The 24,414-nt window shown below is 36.0% G+C and overlaps 1 protein-coding gene across 6 annotated transcripts in view; it reads left to right on the forward strand.

Moving 5' to 3' along the window:
- The window catches only part of LOC119069790 (microtubule-associated protein futsch), a 60,485-nt gene that overhangs the window by 12,882 nt on the left and 23,189 nt on the right, over positions 1-24,414 (forward strand). For 3 of the 6 annotated variants that reach the window (XR_005086410.1, XM_037173932.1, XM_037173936.1), the window contains exons 3-11: positions 7,900-7,964; positions 14,815-15,032; positions 15,099-20,392; positions 20,519-21,868; positions 21,922-22,139; positions 22,210-22,393; positions 22,484-22,555; positions 22,846-23,061; positions 23,194-23,342. Coding sequence is in view for 5 of the 6 variants with exons in the window: in XM_037173932.1 (XP_037029827.1) it covers positions 7,905-7,964; positions 14,815-15,032; positions 15,099-20,392; positions 20,519-21,868; positions 21,922-22,139; positions 22,210-22,393; positions 22,484-22,555; positions 22,846-23,061; positions 23,194-23,342 (7,761 nt within the window). In the remaining variant the exon portion in view is untranslated. The other 3 variants (XM_037173935.1, XM_037173934.1, XM_037173933.1) reach the window with 3 other exon arrangements.

Below are 24,414 nucleotides of genomic sequence, written 5' to 3' on the forward strand. Positions count from 1 at the left end.
AAAAATCCCCTCAAGGGCTACGTACAACTCATTTATAAGAAACCCAAAAATTAAAAAAATTCATCTAAATTCCAAAAAGCTCACAGTATGGCCTGTGAGCCTTCTGGTTCGTTTATCTGTAGAAGTATGTCATAAACGAATTCTATTAATTCAAATGAATTCGCTTTAGGCTCACTTTCTTCCCAAGTTTTTCTAAAACGTTTTACTGGAGCACCATTTAAGACGCTTTTAGAAATATGGATAGATAGATAGATATTTATTACCGTCATTCTAATACAGATTGACGTTCAAAACGAGATACAAGAAATTAAAACAAATACAAAATCGTCTGTGCATTGCACACATTAATTAAACAATTTTCATGGATTCACTGCCCAATGTCCAATGTTAGGTAATCGTAATAGCAGTCGTTTGAACTCAGCACGATGAAGGGTCGGATCAATTTTCGATGCAACACAGTTAAATATACGACATGCCTGTTCAAACGGTGAATAAAGTGAGTGAAACGTCCTGAATCTTGACTTAAGTACGATCAGGTTCGAATTTCGCAGAGACCGGGAATTGACGTTGAAGTTAAGCTTAGACCTTTAAAACGGCGAACTTTTCCTTCCGGATATTATGTCAAACATAAACATTGCAGTTTGGTTGAACCTTCGACGAAGTAACGAATCCAAATTGAACTTAGCGCACCGGTCAGCATACGGTTCGAGAACGTAGTTATTTGTGTCTCTCTGTCTTTGCTTGTCGTCGTTCGTCGTTCAGAAACATAATTAATTGTCGTTGCACACTTTCGAGCTGTCGTATATGTACGTCGTAATGAGGTGACCATGTCGAACAAGCAAATTCTAAATTTGAGCGTACCAGTGACGAGTGTAACAGCGTAGCAGCATCGAGATCGAGTTTCTTTGATTGCCGTTTAACGAAATTGAGAGCTGCCATTGATTTTTTAAAGATGTATTCGAAGTGTTTGGTGAAATTCAGCTTGCTGTCGAGAATTATACCCAAGTCTTTTATTTCGCTAACTCTTTCCACGGAACATCCGTTCTGTCATATACCTCTTTAAATAATGTAAAGGCTACAATGAATCAGGACTACAATTGAGTTACAAACAATTTTTTTTTTTTTTTATCGATGGAGAACCTAATTATAAGACACTTTGTCTCGTATCATATGCCAAAAAAAGTTAAAACTTTTTTTATAAATCATTTTGAAAGTCACTGAAAACACGAAAATTCGAATCGAAATACAAACATTTTTGATGACATACTGTATTTCTATTCGAATTTTCGTGTTTTTAGTGACTTTCAAAATGATTTCTAAAAAAAGTTTTAACTTTTTTTGGCATATGATACGAGACAAAGTGTCTTATAATTAGGTTCTCCATCGATAAAAAAAAAATTGTTTGTAACTCAATTTGACATTTATTCTACATCAAAGAATCGTAAATGTTGGTAGCTCTTGATGGAACTAAGTGTAGTAAAATGTAGGGAACAAATAGCTCCCTCCTGTTGGGTGGGTAAGATCTCTTGACTGTTTGAATAGTTTCCTTTATGGTAATGATTTATTGATTAATTTGAATCAAATGTAATTTTTATGACCACAAAAACATTATTAGAAAAAATATTACTAAAATGGTCTTAATCTCTCATTAACAATTTAATTCTGTTGCGATCGATTCAAAAATTCGCTTAGAAACAGCAGTTTTCCATCTTGGAACCTCATCTCTGGAATTCCATCCTTCACCAAACATTTCTTTTAAATCAGTTGAGACTTACTCCAATTATCGTGTTAGCAAATTGCAGAAAAGGCTTCTTTTCAGAACTATTCCCAAATGGTTGAACCGATACCACCCATTTCCAAACTTGACCTGAGGATTTCAATACTTCATCGAATACTTCATAAAAAGAAAGTTTTGAAAATCGGATACATTTAACGTTTATAATCACATTTCCATACATTTTTAATCATACGGTGTATTTTCTGTTGTAAGACCCATGACTTAGAGTCGAGGGAACGAGATCTAAATTTTTATACGTTCGGCCAAAAATCAACCATCGTGGCCTTGATCCTGGCTTCCTAGTGAAACGTCCATTTAGAGAATGTGTTGACCAAGAAAATGTCACTAAGATTTACAATCCTTTAGTTACTATTTAGACACCTCGAAATCTGTGATGTAAGCTTTACATAATGATACAGTTGTCTGTTTTTCAGTGGTGAACAAAAAATTCACAAAAACACGAAAATTCTTCGATCGAAAGGTACATATCGTTTCGAAAACAAATGAATATTCATTTATATGTTTATAAAAATGTGAAAGAAGACGCTAAGCCACAACCATATACTTGGTGCTTTTAATAACAGGTTAACTTATAAGTTATTAAAAGTCTGTAAAGACATTATGGAATTTCTTTGCGTTTTACTTTTTGCATTTAATCACTGGCAATAAATCGATAAAACAATAATTTACACACAAAAAAACACACGTATGTATAATGTATGTCTATCCGCTTGAGGCAATCAAATTTTACTATGTTTATGAACCACAATCACATTTTATTAGAAAACTATTTCCCATTATAAATTTATTGTGAAATAACAAAATCAAGGTACACCGATGAAGTTCATGATCAAATGCAGGTATGCTCGACTAATAAAAAAAAACAATTTTTAAGTAGCGGACAAACATAAATAATATTTTTGTAGTAAAAAAGCGCATCACGCCTGTGGAATTTGTTTTTCATTTTGAAGCAAATGAAAATATTTGAGTTTTTTCTTTAAATAGTTATTAAATGGTAGAAGCAGATGTAGGTACATATTATATGTGCGCAAACGGAATGACTTTAAATGGGTATTTGGAGTAACGAACAGAATATTATGGGTAATATTGCTCTTCTCAATGAACACGTAGAAAGTTGTAAAATCAGATTCTCAATCATTATGTTTGTTTGTTTGTCTAGACACGTTTGACAAAGTCACTTACTAAGTAAGCTACTCATCTTATCATATTTGGTCATTTAAGTTTTTTATACTCATGGCTAGCAGACCTTGGATATCGAATGTCAATTTATTAATCGGAGAAAATTGTTGATAATTAATTATTTAAATCAATCTCGAATGCTTGATTAATTTTATCTCATTATCAATCAATAAAATCTTCTTCAAAAAATGAGGAATGATCAGCCTGTTTTACAAACTCAAAAGATAGAATGAGCTTTACAGACAAAACACTGTTAAGGTACCTCGCCTGTGAATTCAACAGTAATTACTTTACGTAAAGTTGTCTAATCCGTCATTTCTTTTGATCAAATATTTTTAATAGATTGATACAAAATCTTTTACTTCATTAGTTTGAACGTGTATTTTGCCTGTAAACTTTGGGGAGGTCACGCATATCGCCATTTTACTATAAAGTTGAATTTGAATGGTGTGTTGAATTTTTGAATGAAATGTGGTGTGTCACCCGCGTATCTGCATCTGTGCGACCACCTGCATCTGCCTGACCATCTGCACCTGCGTCCCCAAAGTTTACATCATCAGATGAATAACCCGCTCTCTAAAGGTTCTTTCGAAGGACACAATACAGAACAACTATTAGGGTCTGATCACTCAACAAAAAAAAAACTCAACCAAGAGATTCCTGTAAATCATTTGATCTCAACTACGCGTAGTTTTGCCATGAAATGCTTTCACTTTCTTGTGAACAATATAAAACTATTGAAATTGATTTCGAACTTAGAATCAACTTATAAAAACGAACCTTCGTTTTTCGTGGATTAAACATTTAACCAGCAACGAATGCATGAATTCACAATACATAAATTATGATGAAGATGAATTTCATTTTTTTTTGTAATGCGGAAGTAGATTCCCGTCCACATGTAATTTAACCTGTAACTTATCAACGCAACGGGTTAAAATAAAAAGTTTGTTTTTTTCCAAATCTAATGAAATGACTTCATCTAAACTGAAATAACAAATGAACCATTACTGAAGTGGGTGTACGTAATTTCACGGTGGTTTATTACTTGTTATGTCATCATCATAACTTCGCATATAATAATGGTTGTTATATTAACTATCAATTGTACTTATAAATTAGATAGCCGCACGTTAATTAATTTTGCATTTAATTTTTGAAATGTGATCTTGATTGCACGGGGTATTACTATATCGAGTGAACAATTTATCATACAGATGAATAATTCTGTCATAAATTATGACATTCGTGAATTATTTTGTCATTTATTGTTCCAATATATCACTTTTGTTTTATGGTTTCTTTATGGTGCTACTCGCACATATAAATTGGCTTGTTTTAAGTTTGAAATCTTAATTGGACGTACAATAATTTGTTTGAATTTAATGTTGAGGTGATCAAAAAATGACATTCTTCATTCGTATTCACGGAATCAGGCCATATTAATCGCCTAAATCGTTTAGGCTAAATGCAGTTTTTTTTATAATATTTATATGATTTCAGAGCCTACAGTTTGTTCAAAAATGAAATGCACAGTTTTTAGTATTTCGAGACATTTCAAAATTTCAATCTGTCAGATAGTAAAGGATGCGTTTAATTAACCGACGCGTCAACAGATTTGAAATTTGAATGGTTTTTTCCACTGCTACAGATTTTTGCATGTTAAGTTTCTTACATTTTTTGCAAATAGCATTTTAATAGTAGGAAACTTAGATTTCGTCAGAAGAATTTGCGAACGGAAAAATGTAAATTTATTTTTAGTCTGAGTATTGTTCTACATCTATAATTTCTCATAGATCGTGTCTTTATTCAAAGAAATCGATGGTGTTGTACAGCGGCTAACTGTTCAACTTCAATTATCACGGACAAAAATTCAATTATTCGAAGCAAATTTAATGTTGAAAATTTGGTTCGAATATTTAAATATTTGTCACAAATATTTCAAATATTTATGAGAAATAAATTCAAAATTATTTGTGACAAATATTTTAAATTATTGGTCACAATTTTTTTTAAATATTTATGACAAATAATTTTGAATTTATTTCTAATAAATAATTTAAATATTTGTTGCAAATTTATAAAATATGTGTCACAAATAATTTAAATATTTGTCACAATAAATTTGGAATTTATTTGTCACAAATATTTAAAATATTTATAACAAATAATTTAAAATTATTTTATATTTTATATATTTGTCACAAATAAATTGCGAATTTATTTGTTACAAATATTTACATATTTGTGCCAAATATTTATATATTTGTAGAAAATAATTGTTGACAAATTTTTTTTCCCTGATGCTTATTCGTGTTTCCAATATCGTCACTTCAAGTGCTGATAAAACTTCTTGTAAAAAATTTGCTAAATGTGTGAAGCAGACGGTCTTTCTACAGATTTGAGTATTCAAAGACCATCGATGTGTTTGAATAGAAACACGATCTAAGAGAAATCATAGATGTAGAACAATACTCAGACTCAAAATAAATTTACATTTTTCCGTCCGCGAATTCTTCCTACGAAATCTAAGTTTCCTACTATTATAATGCTATCTGCAAAAAATGTAAGAAACTTAACATGCAAAAATATGTAGCTGTGGAAAAAATCATTCAAATTTCAAATCTTTTAATGCGCCGGGTAATTAAACTCATCCTTTACTATCTGACAGATTGCAATTTTGAAATGTCTCGAAATACTAAAAACTGTGCATTTCATTTTTGAACAAACTGTAATTTTAGGAATTCAATTCCTAAATTTTCTTAAAAACGTGTCTGATTTATAAATTTTTGTCGACCGAGATTTTGGTAATTATTTTCGATGCGGCCAAGTAAAAATTCAAATTCCAAGAGATTGAATGGCTCAATTGGAATGGTGGTTCATTCAAACTGAACATAAATTATGCCCGAAATGTAAATGAAATTATATTGTCAAATCACAACCGGCAGCAGTCACGAAGTTCATTCTGCCATAAATGCATGAGCTCGTCTTTGTTTTTAAAATAAAAACCAGAAGCTGCTTTTTCAAAATAGGTTAAAATTTACGATAGTTATATAAGTTACTACTAATACCAATGGTACGTTATAACCTTTTAAATCTCGCACTTCGTACAAATCTAAACAACTTATTTCCGGTAAACATGTGTAGCACAGGCTATGTATCGCTGTGCATTTTTGCCGCTACAACTTCTGTTAGGAATTGTTAAAAAAACGCATTTTACACAGACCGGAGCAACAACAATTAACGTATTCTCTTTTAAGAGGAGTTGATGTTAAAAATATAAATAATACTCTTCTAACCACATACAGAAAATTTAGATAAGGCTAGCTAGTTTTCCAAACTTCGGTTCGTCCAGCTTATCGGAATTTTACCTCTTCCACAAGCTTTACCGCATTTCCTATTTCAGTTTGTAAATCAAACCACTTTACAACAAATGTTATGATTGTATTTCCTTAACATTTGTAATTGTAATTTATTGGACGGATTATAATAAATAGAAAACACGGCAGTTGAATCATCGGATACCGTTAGGCGAAATTAGAATAATTCGCAAATTTGTTGTGAAATTTATTCAGCAGATTGTTTCGCGTTTTTTGTTTATTGAATGTGTTATGTTAAATCCTTTTGAAAATTGAAAATAGCATCCATAAATTATTGAAGTCTTTCGAATCGACTCAAAAATTATTCAATGAATCCTACACAACTATCGGTGAAATACTTTTTTGTTGAACAGTTAGGACCAGTTCACACATGTTGATTTGTGAATTAAGTGAGTTATGTCAAAAGCAGCTGAATCATACCAAGCCTACGCCAATCAGAGACCCCTGCGAAATCAACAAACTTTAAAATTAAGCGACAGCATAGCGTAATGAGGGATTCTTTTGAAAAACAGCCTACCGAAATCGGACGCATTTTCTATTGGAATTTTTTATATGAGCCTAGAATGGACTTCGACCCTATAAGCCAAAACCACTTTCAAAAAAATTCTTCGAAGCTTGTGTGAATAGAAGTTGAAATGTTTAAGTGCTCATATTTCATCGCATATGCATTCAAACCCCATAAGTCCCTATTTGGCCTAAAAGCACTTACAATTACCTTTCAAATAATACCCTACACGACCATGTACGTTTTGTGTACCTCGAGAAATTTCTGTAAGAATAGTGTAAGTCTTCGGTTGAAAACTTCAACTGCACATATTTCAGTGTGGATGAATTTTAAAACCATCAAGTCCCTATTCAGCTCAATAGTAGTGATTACCTTTCTAATGACACCCCACACGACCCTGTACGGCTCGCGTAACTGTAGAAATGTTCGTAAGAAAATTGCAATTTTTCGGTTTTTGCTCACCTTTCACCAGCCACACAAGCTTCGAAGAATTTTTTTGAAAGTGGTTTTGGCTTATAGGGTCGAAGTCCTTTCTAGGCACATATAAAAAATTCCAATAGAAAATGCGACCGATTTCGGTAGGCTGCTTTTCAAAAGAATCCCTCAATAGACTAGAGATAGCGAACGAATTTTATCAAATTATAGATTCAGAAGGAAAAATTCTAACTTTTAATCATTAAATCTGTTAGATGTGATAGAGAACCAAAAACACTTTCTTTTCATCTGGTTTCACCTGAGAGTTAATTTTTTTTATGGAAAACTCTTGAAAATAATTTGGTCAAATGAAGTAATAGATCCGATAGTAAAAATGATGATAGGTGGAACGATAATAACGGGTTCAACGAGTTCAATGTAGAAAAATATTGGTGGAAAAATGATGTTCTTTACACCCAGTTTTTGTGGGAAGTATCAAGTGATTGACACTTATTTACATACTCTTTTAATACAAAATCTTGAACATATTGGCTAGGAAATTCAATTTTCATTCAATAGTTAATCAGCAATTTCAATCAATAAAATTCTTTATTTTCTTTCAGATAGAATGGCGTCAGAAGTTTCTGAACTATCATCAATAAAAGATGAAGACCTTTTACGCCGCATGGTAAGCCATACGATATATATTTGTGTAACCCATTAAAATTGTTTAATAAAATACATTGTATTTTAATCGTAAAAGAGTAACGAAAAAGGAAATTTTCAACTGAAAAAAAAAACAACAAGACAAACACATCGGTACTTCTCTTTAATAACCAATTATTTTTGGTTAACAACCACACAAAACTGAAATGATTGAAGTGATTGTCCGCTTAGCACGATGTAGCATCAATTTGAGTAAATTTTTATTTTTCCGAACATTTCCATAAATGGGAAAGTTTAATAAAAACGAAAATTACGTTCATTTTTATTGGCTGCATATTGTTTGTTTTGTTGTTAAAATTTCCATTTTTCAGAAAGAGCACATAACTTTTTTAACAAAAAAAAAAAAAAAAGATAAAACAAATTAAATGAATGAATTTCTTCGAGACAAAAATGATTCTGTATATACAATCATGCTCCATGCAGATACGGTACGGTTTTTTTTTGTTTTGTTCAAAGTGTGCCCATGAATTATTTTCACATAATAACCGTATCGTCATATCATCGCCCAGTTAAAATATATACAAAAAAAAACTATAAAATGTGGATATGTCTCCCTAGCGATTGTATGTTGGTTTCGGTTTTGTGATGAATAATAACCATTGTATTTGGGTATAGATCATTTCAGCTAAAAACTTTATTTACTTCGATTAATAATGTTGCCGCTTATATTTATCGTTTAATTTATGAAGAATCTTTTTGCACTTTGAGTGGGCAAAATCGGACATCCTACACTATTTATCATTTAATATTCTTATGAGTTTGCATATAAAACATTGCAGATAAAAAGTTTAAAGGAGAAAAAAAAACATGTAATTGAAGATAAATTTTAATATTTATTTACGTTTATAATCCACAAACAGCTTTATACAGGATAGCTCGTAAACATTTTCATTCGTATGCACACACGGTAACGGTAATATATGGTTTACTAAATTGACCACCACCTTTGTTAGATATATTTAGCAGATCGATTTCATGTGCTTTGTTTCCTTTCTCTTGAGATGAATAATCCGAATAGAATGGCATGACTTCACATCACGTCACGAATATTTATAAAACTTCTTTAATATCCTTCAGTTTCCATTATATTACTGTCGTTACATTTAAATGGAATTTATAGAACTTTAGTAAATAGTCATCCAAACTTAGAGGTGTCATCAGGTCATGCAATAAACATGTTTGCTTTACGAGGAGTAGTAACACTTGCGGAGTTCTAAAAGTTTCACGAAGTCAAAACTCTCTAAAAGTTGTAACTTACGAGGAGCTGTAAATATCCAGGATTTATAACTTTCGAGAACTTGATGTATAAGAAAATAGCAGAAGGGGTCAATAAATCAATAAAATATGTCGAACCTCTTCTACATCATTCAGACGAAAACCTAAAACCCTCGAGGATTGTCGTTCTTTAATAACAAATCGAATAATAATTTTGTGGAGATCGTTGTGAGTATGTTTATGGGCAGTTTATGTGTCTTTTTTTATGCGATGTCTTTCAAAATTTGTATTGGATTGAATATAGTTCCATGCTACTTTACTGCTTAGATATTCGAATCTCTGTCTTTTTGATAAAATTGAAACACCCTCTATGTTGATCAATTTTAAACGTACCCTACGTCGATAGCAAATTTGGATAAGTTCGTTACCGCCATTGATTTATTCATAAAATTATTGATGTGATACAAGACAACCTTTCACACATCGATTTTTCATAATAATTTTTTGTTTATACTCGTCACCGGCTATTTTCCAAAAAAACGAATCACAAAAAGTTTAATACGATCATCGATCATTGTCAATTGAAAAGAAGCACTAATTTCATAGCAGTAGTCTGGCGGAAGATTTTCTCGGTCGATTAGAATTATAATAATCAAATTCTGTACCGCATCATTCATATTATTTGGTTAATAAGTTTGATTTGAACTCGTTCAATACATTGGGGCCAATAAATTTTCGCATAATGTTCGCAGTTCGGATAGCGTCTATTCGAAAAAATTTAATTTTGAAATGCAGCTGTGTTAGTGTAGAAGATTGGAACAGCAAAAGAAGGGGTGTACCAACGCACTTCAAGCAAAAGTGGTACTCTAAATAGGGTACTGAACCTTGACAGTGCTCCGCTCCATACAAAATTTTACGCTGTAAAAAGAGTGGGGATAAAATTTCTTACAAAATAGTACTCTATTTGGCAGCTGTCATTAATAGCACTTTTGCTTGAAGTGCGTTGGGTGTACTGTAGAAATCATTGTCTATGTGGCGGTAAGATTTTCAGTAATTAATTTCTTCAGTTGCAGACGATATGTTAGATAAAAGGTGAGCAAAGCTTTTTTTGAAATGACGTTGGCAATCTTTTGAAACGTGGAAAAGACATGGTCTGGGGATGTTTCGATATAGAGAAGTTGTGGAAAATTTTGGGGGGACCAGTTTTTCTCCCGTAAATAGGAAAGATGTAGAGTTGGTCGGGAAGTAGCGATTATACACACACGGAATTTTGAAAAGCGACACATTTTCTGTTTTGGGTTTACTGGTTTTTTGTCAATTTTGCATGTATTTTTGTATGGAGAAATCAAAAACTCAAGTAAAACACAGAAACAGAAAATGTGTCGGATTTCAAAATTCCGTGCGTGTACACTGTACAGTTTTTAGTGGGGAACAAACTTGCAGATGAATTTTTTACTTCATCATCCTATCAATGTAAGAAAATTAAAGGGTGGAAAGGGTATTTAACGACCAGAGACACAATAAGTAAAAGGTATTGTACGACAATTACGATAAGAATATGCAACGACCTCTTGATAGTGTTCTTTTATATAGCGAAATGTATGCTAATATTGAAGTGATAGATTTCGTATCAAACACCAGGACATAGTTTACACAAATGAAGTAATAGATTTAATTATTATGTTGCGATACTTCTCAAATGTGTCAATTAAGTTACCCATTAACTAGTGAAAAACTACAGACAATTGAAGCGAGATACTTCCTACACATCATTGTATACGTTCCAGATCCCACATTTCCTTTTTTCGCTTCCAGTCAATATAGGATTTAGAGATGTGACCCAGTGGGCTAAACACATTCGATTTGAATGCGATCTGCATACTCTCGTACGGGACTTGCGTTGCCGTACTATGCTTTTATTTATCAAATAATTAATCATTTTGCTGAAAACTTTCAAGCGACTAACAATCCATGTGAACAATTGAAATATGATCATTTCAAATATTGAGTGTTACGTTACAAAATATTATTTCATATAAAAGAAGAAGAAGAAGTATGAAAAAAAAACAACACACACTGAATAAATGATCACCTTGTGACACACGATCAAATGTAGGCTCCATTGACAAAAATATAATTTAACAAGAAATTGTATGAAAATACACGTCATTTTTGAGAAAACGGGTGGCTGCAAATTAACAATTATAAAAAAGTTTTTTTTTTCTCCTCTCTCTCTACTGGTGTGTATACAATCTTCGACGGTTTATAATTTATGGATATGACTCTATCGTTAAGCTGATCTGGGTGATCCTATACAGTTTATTGTGTTAAATATTTTATATTCATTTAGTACAAGATTTCCAGCCGAAGAAGAAGAAGAAGAAAACAAAAAATAATTTAAAAAACATTTTAATGCGTTTTTTAACTGACTGTCGGGTTCTCGGGTGTATATATTGTATTTCATACACATTTTCTGTATGGACAAAACTTACACTCGAAAGAATAATGTTTTCTTTAGTTGTTAAATTCATTTTAACAGAAAAAATTCACATCATCAGTTGATCTTCGGTGCTCGAATGATCCATAGTGGGTACAATTTCTGCGTTCTGTGTGAAAGGAAAAAAAAAATATTTAAAAAAATTAAATTAAATTCGGCTTATGAGTGCAATACATTAATGTGTTTAAAACGAAAAAATAAAATAAAATTTGTCAAATGGAAATATTGATATTTTGCTAAACAAACAAACAAATTGTTGAAGTGTGTTTTTTTAACGATTAGTGGAAGTAGACGAGGAATAAAAAAAAACAAAACAAAAAATTCAATTCCTACTTCGTGATGATAAACTAATAATAATTTTGTGTTTGCTTGTATATTGCTCAAACAATCATCTAGTTATTTTGTCTTTCAAATGATTGTGCTGATATATTTATCAATTAGTTAATTGTTGTGAATTTTTTTTTTGTCGAGTGTGTAAGTGAATTGAATTATTCCATTTTTTGTTTACTTTTGCTTTCAAAGACATTATTGAATCTGAATTTTTTTTTCGTCTCGAGTTGATGATGTCAATGCATCAGGACAAGTAAAAGGATAAGAGACATATTTGTGGGTATGTTGGGTATGATGGGCTCTTGATAGAAAATTCATAGAGACACGGTGGTAAATGCCACAGGTGCAGAGCATGACGGTGTTAAATAAATAATTTGTGTTTTTTAAATGTGAAATCACACACGGAGATTAAGTTGCAGGCCGCAGGGAATAGTTCTGTATCGTACCTTAATCTAAAGGTCAAGTCAAACACTTTCCCAAGTACCTCAGCGGTATTAAGGAATCAGATTAAAAATAGGAAGCGCAAAAATTTTTCTTTTCTTTTTCTAAGCGAATTTTCTGTTACATAATCATCTAAAGGTGGTTTGAACTTCTCAGTTTGAATTTAAGTGAAGATTTGTGACCTGGGAACTGTAATCAATGATTTGAAGTCATTGGTCAAATACATATCACACCTAAAATTTCACAGTTTGAATTTATATTCTGGAGACTCTGTTTCAGCACCAAGTTTAAGCGAATTTTAGTGAAACTTGCACCTTGCACGTTGCACCTGTGTCCAAATGTTAATTTTGACGAGTTAGTGATTGTGATCCTAAGCCGAAGGCGCTCATCATTTTTTATGAGTCGATGCAAACATAAACCCAAACTCCCTCTCAGAGCTGATGCATAATGTTTAGTAGTTTAGTTTAGTATGAGTGGGTGGGGAGAACCCCTGCACCTAAGCCTCCAGTGGGCCTGTTGTGCTTACCCATTTATAATTACCTACAACCTGTTTGTTATGTTGAGGTAATCGAGTATATGGTTAGGTGAAATGCTCCAAATTATGTTATGTGGGAGGATGTAGGCTCCTAGGCATTTGGCTCTTTCAGTTATGTACGCTGGGCATTTACATAGGAAGTGTTCGGATGATTCTATTTCTCCACATTTGTTGCAGTGGGGGTCGTTGTGTACGCCGATTGTATGGGCGTGTTTGTTTAGGAAACAGTGACCTGTGAGGACGCCGGTGATTCTTTTGATGTTTTTCTTGCTAAGCGATAGGAAGTATTTTGACTTCTTTTGGCTAATTGAGATGTTGTTTTTAGATTGGCGGGCGTGGGTGATAGACTTCCAATGTTTCGTGAAAGCTTTTTTTTCCATTCTAGGTTTACTTTTTTGAAATAAGATGGGGGAGCTTTTAGTCGAGGATGCATAATGTTAGTCTTTACCTCAGATAAGATAAGATCATCAGTTATTTAGTTAATTTGATATTATAAATACAATTCACATCGAATCACAGATAAAAAGGACTACAGCGAAAGTCACACTTTTTAGTCAATTTCTAATCAACTTTCGTCTCCCCTTAAAAATCACAAATTGATGCTGACGTCCTTCAAATAACTCCTCAATTTACTATTAAAAACTCCTACACTGTTCTCGTTCTTCATTTCACTCGGCAATGAGTTGAATTCAATGAGGCCTTAATGGAATACTGAATTACGCGCTCCTCTTGCATGTGAACCAAAAGTTGTTTCTTACCACACAGAGACATATAAAAATTAACAGAATGGAATTTCTATGGCCCTGTTGCTTGCCAAGAAATATATTGTAGTAAAAATTTGGTTGGCCTGTGCGAAAATTTGAATTTTCTTTTTTAATCTGTCACCTTTTAAAAGTGAAAAATTGTTGTCGAATCTGACATTATGGTCACGTTCAAGTGAATTTTTTCATAGCAGTCTCTATATTATTCGATCTTTATTGAACAGTCTGAACAGTTTGAATTTATGTTCGGTGAAAGCTAGGATTAAACAACTCTTGGGATTATATTTCGAAGTGATTGCCCTTCGAGTGAATGTCAGGGAAATTTAACAAATTTTTTCATGTACAAGATTCGGAGACTTTAAAAGTTTTTTTAAACAAGGAAACTGAAAACAATCTTAAGTAACGCACTTCAAGCAAAAGCGATCATAGTCGACAGCTGCCAAATAGAGTTCAATTCTGTATGAAATTGTTTTTTTTACCGTGTTTTATAGTTGTGTGACACACTGTTATGCTTGTGAAGTGCGTTGTCTGAAGTTTTAATTTAAGCGAAAGTTTGCCAAATTGTAGTGCTGGATGTCTAAAGTCAAAATTTCACACAAAAGCTCTCCAGTTTGAATTTCAGTGAAAATGTTTATTTTTTTCAAAGACTATTTTTAGGCGAATTTTAATGGAATTAACGAATTCTAAAGCAAATTTTTCTTTTCTTTTGTGATAAATTCTATCTTCAATACCAAATCATCTGAAAGCATGCTCATGTTTCCTAGTTTGAATTTCAGTTATTTGTACTTTGATGATACGTATTATGCATGCAAATCGATTACCATAAGAAAGGAAATGAGTTCAATTAACAAAAATTAACTTTCTTCGATCACGCATCGATCTATATTTGATCACTTGTTTTGTTACTCTTAAACGGTTCGCTGTCATACTTTTATTTCGATATAAGCTCTTCGTACGAAATGCACATAAAATGAATTTTCTTTAACTCGAAAATCAGCTCTTTCACTTTATTAATTAATTGTTTTAATTGCAGTGGCAGCAAACAGAAGATTTTTGCCGCAAAAAGGAAATTCGTGCTCATATGTACAAGTTGCGTGAAGAAAGATTACGCAACTTTTATACTGGTGACATGGACGCTGGCATTGGTATGTCCAAATCACCAATGATACCCAGTCATGGCGATTCATTGGCCGATCAGAGTTTTCAGAGTTTGAAAGCGAAAGAGATTCGTGATTGTGCCAGTCCTACCAGGTAGCCCCCGATGATTTTCCACTAACAAACACAGAAAATTAATTTTCCAACCATTTTCCAAATCAGACACGTACAATACGATATGGGTACGCCAGATACGAGTGGATGGAACGTTATATCGACATCACAGTTATCATCTGATGGTAAAGAGCAACGTAATACCACACTAGCAACCACCGATGCTGTTCAAGACATTAAAGGTGGCAAGGCAACATTTTCTGGCAAAAATGAATTAATTGAATCGCATCGGCATGATGGTGATGACAAGAATTACACGTCTACGTCGGGACATGCTTCGAATACCATTCTCAAAGAGCATGTCGTTACCGGTGATGACAAAAATGGACGCACCGAGTCAATATCGAACACTACCAGTTCAACTTCCAAGACAACTACATCATCGAAATATCAGTCTGATAATTCGACCAACGATGACTTCGTACAGGAATTTGAAGGAGCCCTGAACTCAGCTAGACGATCGGTTCGCACAAACCAATCGAATTCGAACAACGACCAATTCGAACGACCAATTCCTTGTAACGATTTCGAAAAGGAATATTTTAACAGCAAAACTACTAACCAATCATCATCGACTACATCCAATCAACAGTCGACTTATGAAATCCGTCGAAATTCTGCCAGTTCTACAACATCATCGGTTGATGCCAGGAAAATCCAGCGAGAAACTGAATATTTGGCAAATGCTCCCGGGCAGTTGATATCACGATCGGTTGAATATCCGGATGCTAATACGAAGGTCATAACTGAAACGAAAACGCTGCCGGATGGCAGTACGGTGACAACAACAAAATATGAAACGAGAGCTGCTTCATCGACAACTACATCTAAGTCGTCTAAGCAAGAAAAGTCATCTACGTCGCGTGTTGTAACCGAAGATCGAGCGGAGAGAAATCGTATCGAAGTCATTGCGGGTGATAATAAAAATGTGATTGAAGAAGTGGTAAAGAGTAAACGAGTTATTGATGCGGATGATGCGGCAGGTCTTAAGCCAGATTCTAACGAGTCTATTAAGGAAAAGTTAGTCAGAACGGAAATTCATCGCAACGAAAATGCTCGCCAAAATAACACTCAAAAGGAAACGTTGAACCAAGAATTCATTCATAAGGACACTGCCAATGAACAGCAAAAAAATGGTCGTCGCGAAGAAATTCGGGTACATAAGCAGCCAGTTCAAAGTGAGAAGGTTAACAAAGAGACGACAGAATTGTACGAATCTACTCATGATCGTTTCCAGAAACAAAAGAATGAGAATGTTACCAGCCGCATGGAAATAGCCATTGAAGCTGATCAGCAACGAAACTCAGTCACCAAACAGAACGCTCCAGTTCAAAGTATCGACACAGACGACCTCCTATACGACAAAAAATCGACAGAAACACACAAAACTGTTAAGAAAGATTTGAGTCGCGACCATGAACGATACACAAAAGCGCGACCAGTTGAAAGCGATTTACCCGATGAACATTTTGATCGTCAACCCGTCGTAGAGGAGCAAATTGTACCGAAAAAAGAAATCTATCACGTTTGCTCGCCGAGTCATGATCATTCGCCGAAACCAGCTTCCAAAACATCGTCGAAACCATCAGATTACACGAGCAAAAGAATTAGTGTCGATCATAATCCGACGCATGAGGCTTTCGCTAGGTCGTTAAGGTGTGTCACACCGGAAATCGATAAACGTTCCGTTCAATCAAGCACTTATTCGGTGAAGAGTAATTACACGTACACTGACCGTGATCACCGCAGTCCATCCAGAGATACAAATGTGTCGGATACCAGCAAAATCAGCTCGACAACCGTAACCAAATCTAAATCGCCGAATAGAAAATTGTCACCAGAAAAACGAAAGACCACGATATCCAGCGAAACCATCGACATTACATCATCGGAACAATTTAAAAATGAGAAGAAAACAGAGTCGACAGTTCGTAAAGGCAGTCAGACGTTTACTTCGAACAAAACTATACCGAAATCAGAGGATCATTACGACCATCCGCGAAACAATCAACCCCTTTATGACATTCCGACTAACAACGCACCGGTTCGCAAAAATTCATCCGACCAACCGAGCTATTCACGTCCGACGGCATCGTCGGCCAGACACAATGTCAAACCCGATGATGGTGCGCAAAAGCCAAAAAAGAAAGACAACGATGAACCGATTTACGAAACAGTAGTCGACAGACCATCCAACGATCGAAGACATTCGTCAAAAATCGATTCAAAGACAACGGTTACTACAACGGTTACAAGAGAAACGAATGACTATAGGAATGTGGATCGACCAATAAAGAGGCAACCAGCTGCTCATCATCCAGAATATGAGTCTAATTTCGATTCGGGACGATCCAATTCACCTACTAGCTCGGTCAGCGACATCGAGTACGTCAACTTTAAGAACACTAATCGAACAGTCACGGATTTGGACGAAATTGAAATTATAATCAACACGAAGGACAAGACGACAAACCGAGATACTCAAGATGGTTTGTTCCTGTCGACTCATAAGAAAAAGGCATCATCTCCATCTTTGGAATCAGATACCGACACCATAGTAGAACAGGAAAAAGACCACGGGGTAGAACCTTTCTATTTGAATGAAAGTCAGAAAGACGTTAAGGAAACACGTAGACAAAAACCTCCATTAACTAGAAGTGAGACATACGAGGAACGTTGTCGTTCAATGTTAGGAATGAAGATGGAATCGGAAGAACGAGAAACTGTAAAAAATTCAAAGCAAGCATCCACTGATCTGATAATATCTGAACGAAAAGTAGAAAATAGATCACCCTTAAGGTCTCCAACGAAAAGTCCGGATAGGAAGAGTTCAACGAATGCAGGAAATGTGGATCGATCACCTAGTCGAAGTCCTGATAGGAAACCAACTTCTACAAAGTCCACTGTTGTAGAAGAAGATGGTCACTTCGATACTTTCACACGATCGAAAGGCAATAAGTCTTCATCACCGAAGCGCACACCACTAGAACGACCCGGAACAGAAGAGAAAATCCCAACAGACACTTCAACATTTGAACGAAAATCTTCAAAGGTAACCAATAATCATACTACATCGCCAGTCCGTTCAAATAGTAGCAGTCCGGACAGAAAAAGAACATCAGAAGTCACAAAACAATTCATGAAGGAGGAGATTCGCTCGAATTCTTTCACGACCAAATCCACTAAAACTAAGAACACCCAGAACGAGACAGTAACTACTCGGGAAACAAGTCCTAAAAGAGAGCCTAAATCTGACTCTATTAGAACTTCGACATCTCCAAAGCGATCGCCAAATCGTTCGCCGAACACTAGTCCGTCGAGAAATAGACCCAAGGAAAACGTTGTGGAGGCCACGAAAAAACTTATAAACTCGGAAAGTGTTGTGCGCAAAAATTCCAAATCTGAGTTCGCGACCACATCAGTGAACCGTTCAGAAGAACGTGATACTCAAACTAAGCAAAACAAAGTTAACAAGGAGCCACGTAAGAGTCCTACGAGAGTCGATAGGACATCGCCCGCTCGAAAGACGACCGACGAAACGTTCACTGAAACTTCTGAAACTTTCTTCTCCGAAACGAAGGCCGATACAATTAAAAGACGTCCAGGTTCGGAAAATCGAAATTCAATTGGAAAATCGAACGCAACGAGCCCAGATCGTAAACCCACTAATAAAGAAGTTAATCGTAAATCCGTTTCTGACGAAAATAAAGTTTCCACTCCCAAGAAGTCTACTCATGTCAATACTGACAGTCAGGATGCGAGTAGAACAACAACCAACACTTTCACACGAAAGAAGACATCTGAGACAATCGAAACGAATTTATCTAGCCCAACGAAATCGAAAGGAAAACCAGTGGACAATGCTTTGCGATCAAGTTCCCCTGTCAAAAATACTTCGGCGCCTTCAAAATTGAAAGCTAAACCAGCAAAAATCGATATCAAGTCCAAGCCGAAGCAGAAACAACCCAATAATTATTCAACCGACGACGATTCCGACGAAGAAATCAATTCCAAAAAGTCACCGAAGAAGATGCCAATAACCGAACGGAAAGATTCAGCGCCAGTATATCGATCGACGAAAGTCGACAAAGAAGTAAAAATGGCCAGGTCGACGAGTGAACACTTCTCAGCCACATCAAGGAAGGGATCAAAACCGGAAATCGAAACTCCAAAATCTCCACAGAAATTCGAAAAACGACCAACAAAATGCATGACTACCAAGACGATCAATCTGTCGACCGCAAACACCATAAACAGCGAGGACATGGAGAATGTAATCATTGACATTCAACAGGCAAAATCGTCTAGAGAGCCAACGCCTAACCGAATTATTCCAACACCTGTATCACCGGAAGAAGATACCGGCAAGCCAAGATATCCTGATACCGTTCATGAACCCGATGACGAACGTCCGCAACGACGACCAAATATCAAAAATATTCCAATTTTTGAAGAGAACACCAAAGAATATATTAGCTGCCACATAACGGAAGTCAGCGAGGACTACGGTGCTTCTGACAGCGATGAGTGTATGTTAAGTGTATCCGATAAAGTTACGAAATTTTCGACGCAGGTGACTAGCCCAACCAATGAGAAGTTCAGGCGCAACGTTGCGGAAACAGTCAATGAATTCTCTGAGGACGTAGATGATGAGTGCCGTCTTAGTGTTCAAGGCAAAGTGTCTAAATTCACTGCTATTGCCGAAGAAGTCAATACAACCAAAACGTCCAGTAGTACGAAGAAAGAGTGTAACACTACCGCCAAGGTCAACGAGAAAGTTGCTCAGTTCACTGAGAAAGAAGTTAGAAATTCAAAGTCCTACAAACCAGAACCGGTTAAAAATACGGATCGTGTAAAAACTAGACGAGATTTTGAAGACATTGATGAGACATTAAAAAGTGACGAATGTTTGTTGAGTGTGTCGGACAAAGTAAACAAATTCGTTGCAACTGCCGAAACATTAACAGCAAGTGTACCTCACATGAGCGATGTTAAATCACCGGAACTTGTTGCTAAAGTTCAGCGACAAGTGTCACTACGGGACACAGTGACCAAACCAGACAACGGTCCACGAACACCTTCCGACCAACATGATTCTGGAATTGACAGGTCAACACCAAGAGGAAAAATTACCGACCGTTATGTACCAAACAAAAGTAAGCCGACCTCATCACCGTCGGTTCCGATTTCGTTGTCCAGCATCGATGTAGTGAAAAAGGCCAAATCGATTTTCGAAAGAGGTGACTCGCCGAAGGCACCGAAACAGCGTGACATATTAACCAGACCTTCGATTTGGGAGCAGAGAAGAGCTGAAGCAACTAAAACCGATGTCAAATTGACGGGTAAGAAAACCTTTTTTGCTAACTCTTCTCACCTGTTCCTTCGCAAAGTAACTACCCCGAAAATATCCCAAACTAGTTTTTAATGCACCACTTCTCAACATCAACATCAATTGGTTATATTTTCAGATATTGGTGTGTTCAAAACAGGAGATGATTCGAATTCTGATATCGATTCTAGACCATCATCCCGTTCACCTGAATCCAGACAATCCTCTTGTTCACCCGAACGCAGAAGATCGTCTCGTTCGCCTGAACAACGTAGACCATCTTACATTTACGAACGTGCAGCGTCCCCAGTAAACACGACACGACCCCGTGTCGAAGATGCCGACCAAAAGAAGCAATCGCAGAAAATTCATGCTCCGAAGAAAATTTTTACGACAAATGAACAAACCACTTCAAAGAAACCTAAGCCAATCGATGCACCAGATGCTACGACGGATAAACGGTCATACATGAATCACACCATTGCTTCTCTGGAACACATTCGTCGCGATTCAATCGAAATCAATAAATCGAATATTCGAAAATCGACACCAGATGACGAGGTCGATCAGGTGGAAATCAATCCGAAGAGTAGTGTCAAGTTTGGAGTTGAATTGAAGCGTACAAACTCGCAACAATCAGCGGGCAGACGCAAAAGCAGCTGCAGCGAGATACCGCATGTCGAAGAAATTTTCGAACTCGAACTCTTAGAGCGGATGCTGGACACTGTAGTGGGCTATGAGCAACGTCGACGCATACGAGCCCAGATTCGATTAGTGAAGAAACAAATTCAAGACGAAGAGAAATCGAAAGGTGTTAAGAAAACAGTCAACACCAATCGCACAGACGTTACTACGGAAAGTTGGCGGCGTAAACAAGAACCGAGTCCTACACGTAGCCCGTTAAAAAAGAAAAATGAAGATGGCAGTGAGTACACGTCCAAGTTCAACAAAACGTCTAGAGTAGAAAGAACAACCAGTCCCGTTCGAAAAACTAGTCCACAGAGACGGCATAACGAAAACGCGGAATTCATCTCGTCGGAACGCACCGCAATCGAAGAAGACGTGTCTGTAAGACGATCTAGTCCAAATAGAAAGAGTTCTATCGATGGAAATAGTAACGCTTACAGAAACGAACAAGTGAACAGCTACGTTCAAATGAGTCGCAGCCCTAGTCCTAGATCTAACAAAGTCACGTCGAATTTAAGAAATACGGCAGTGAAACAGGTGAATGCATCAAAGTCCAATGACGATGATAAGCCAATTTGGGCCAGAAAGAATATTTTGACGAAAGCGTCAGATTCTACGAGAACATTCACATCGACCGGCAAGAAGACAACCGTAACGAAAGTGCAGAAACAAAAGACAGTTGAACAGAACGACGACTGTGTTACATCAAGCTATGGAATAGGGCCAACTGATGAAGATGGAAAGCCTCTATTCGGGATCCGAGCATTGAAGAAAAAGTCTCCAGCCGTTCAAACCAGCAAAGGTAAGTTGCTGTTGTGTCTTGTCAGTCGATTTCTTTAATTTCTCGATTTCCAGTGTCAGGAACAATAATCCAAGAAACGTTATTCTCCGACAATGGAGCACCGCCAACCGGCAATCGAACCACCACGATGTATTCATCGGATCCGCAAGATATTCGCCATTTTGTCGAATCGAACGGTACCGCATCAGACATACGTAACCGTTTAATTGAACGGGAAAATAGCCGAAGAGGCGTAACCAGTGTGACAACCTCGCAAACAATTACGGCTATTGTGAGTTTGTTCATTTGACGTGTATAGCATCCAAGGTTTTGGATTTTTAATCAAATAATCCATTTCATAGGATACACCTGAAGACATGAGTGCATCAAACAGCAAACAACCGAAAATAGTTCGCCGTGGATCTGTGAAGGAATTAAGCGAAAAATTTCAAAAGGAATCTACTAAGTCGTCGGAAAAAACTACCTCATCCTATCCGAAAGCTGGCTTAATATTGCGCACTCAAACCAGTCGAGAATCTACGCCAGGTAATGTTCACGAGTACATGGCTTCAGATGTTACTTTCTTATATCGCTTTCTTTAAAATGCTTTCTACTTTCATCTAAAAACTTAATTAGACCAGCATGACGGTCTTTCAACGCTAAAATTGAATTTATGTTCTGTAATATGGTTAAAGAACCCATTTCGTAGTAAGTCAGTAAACCAAAGCAAGACAAAAAAATTTAGCACAAATTGAATGTTGATATGGGAATGCAAAGCCGGTTCCGTTCAACCGGTTTCATTGATCGAAAATGAGACTGAGGTTTTGAAGAAAGTTTCGTGTTTCAGCAGAGGAATTTAATTTGTTTAAGAGTTGTGCCGAGAGCCTGCTTTGCATTCCTGTAATAGTAGTGAATTTTAGAATTAGATCTAGATTTAGACTGTGTGCAGTTCACATCGCAATGCTCTTATAATTCTTACAATATTTTACTCACGACAGGCGCCAACAGCAGTCTACGTTCCGGTTCGGCAGACTTTGACGATTGTGACATTGAGGTTCGTTGTTCGTCTTCGTCACGGCTACAAAGCGACGACGAAATGGAATTTAAAACAACAACCACGTCCCGCCAACATCAGAGCAGTTCATTCCTCAACTCCAACCGTAAAGTGACTAACGTACAGGATGTGTTGAACCGCATGCGGAATGCCGACAATGGTAAATTTTTTATCCGTTTCATTTTTCCATGAGTTCTCGAATCCTAATCTCTGTTCAGTTGTCCCTCTAAATATATGAATCAAATATCCATGATAACGAGTACTAATAAGATTCGTTTCCATCTTAAATCAGTGACCGAAGACGGCGATACGGAAGAGGACAAAGAAGCACGGGCATTACTTAACAAGTTTCTTGGGGCCTCGGTTCTTATGAGTGGTATGGAATCAATGGTGCCCAGAGAAATAACTTCGATTGTTGGAGCACCATCGTCACAGAAACAGGTTAGTGGTGTTGGTTGTATTTACTATTATTACTTGTTCAGGATTGTAGTGAAGTTTCCTCTGTTGGTTAACCAATTTCTCCGTTGGACCTTTAAATAATTTTCGGAACATGTCAGGTCTGCTTGAATCTATTTTGACCTGATCTGAAAACCCGAAAATTGTAATCAGTTCAGAATGTGAAAGCTGAGCAGATATCTGGAAAAATTATGCAGATTTCAGGGTATCTGGAACCTGTCCTGACTGGTTTCAATGAAACCGGGTCAGCTTTGGTATTTTTTCCCTCGAACTGCCTGACCCACGTAATTCTTACCGCAGTTGCGATCTTCACTTATTAATACTTAATTTCCTTAAGAGTGATATCGCCAAATCTTCAAACAACTTTGGGACAAAGTGTCACGGATATTATTGAGTTATATCTCATTCGATTCGTTGAACTATCGCGAGTAAAACGTAGTACTACGTTTGGTGAAATTTATTTTGTTGTCGACGATCGAGGTAGTGAAGTAAGGGTCTGCCAAAAGGGGCCCAAAATCGTTTTCTCGCGATCAGTCGAGTAAAGCCATTTTGGGAAAAAACGTTTTTAGCTAGCCTTGTAGGCCTTGAAGAGACGCACATTTTAAGTATACACACCACCGGTCCATTTTGACCTGTTGGTGATATCAATTATTTTAGGTGAAAAAATAGGTGATTTTCCCAAGACCCTGACCGGCTGCAGTGACATAAGTCCAAGACATGGTATGTATGGTGAGAGAGCATAGCCTATGTAGTACCATAACATGTAAAAACATCCTTGGATAAGTTTCACTGCAAAGGGTCGGAGCGACTTTAGCGGAAGTCCACCCCAAGTCGACGAAATTTTATCCATTTATTTCGTTTGTTTTTCGCTTTTTTGAGGTTTTTTGTGCGGCTATTCATTATTAATTATTAATTTCGAATGTTTCTAAGATTGCTATGAACAATAGACCGTGTTCACTCTCGGGAATTTTTAGTCGATTCAGAATTTTATTCTCACCAAAAAATGGTTCGAAGCTATACCTCGTAAATGCACTATTGATTTTATAGATCGATATTA

This window comes from Bradysia coprophila (assembly GCF_014529535.1).
Source record: "Bradysia coprophila strain Holo2 chromosome X unlocalized genomic scaffold, BU_Bcop_v1 contig_39, whole genome shotgun sequence".
In the NCBI taxonomy this organism is placed as follows: domain Eukaryota; kingdom Metazoa; phylum Arthropoda; class Insecta; order Diptera; family Sciaridae; genus Bradysia; species Bradysia coprophila.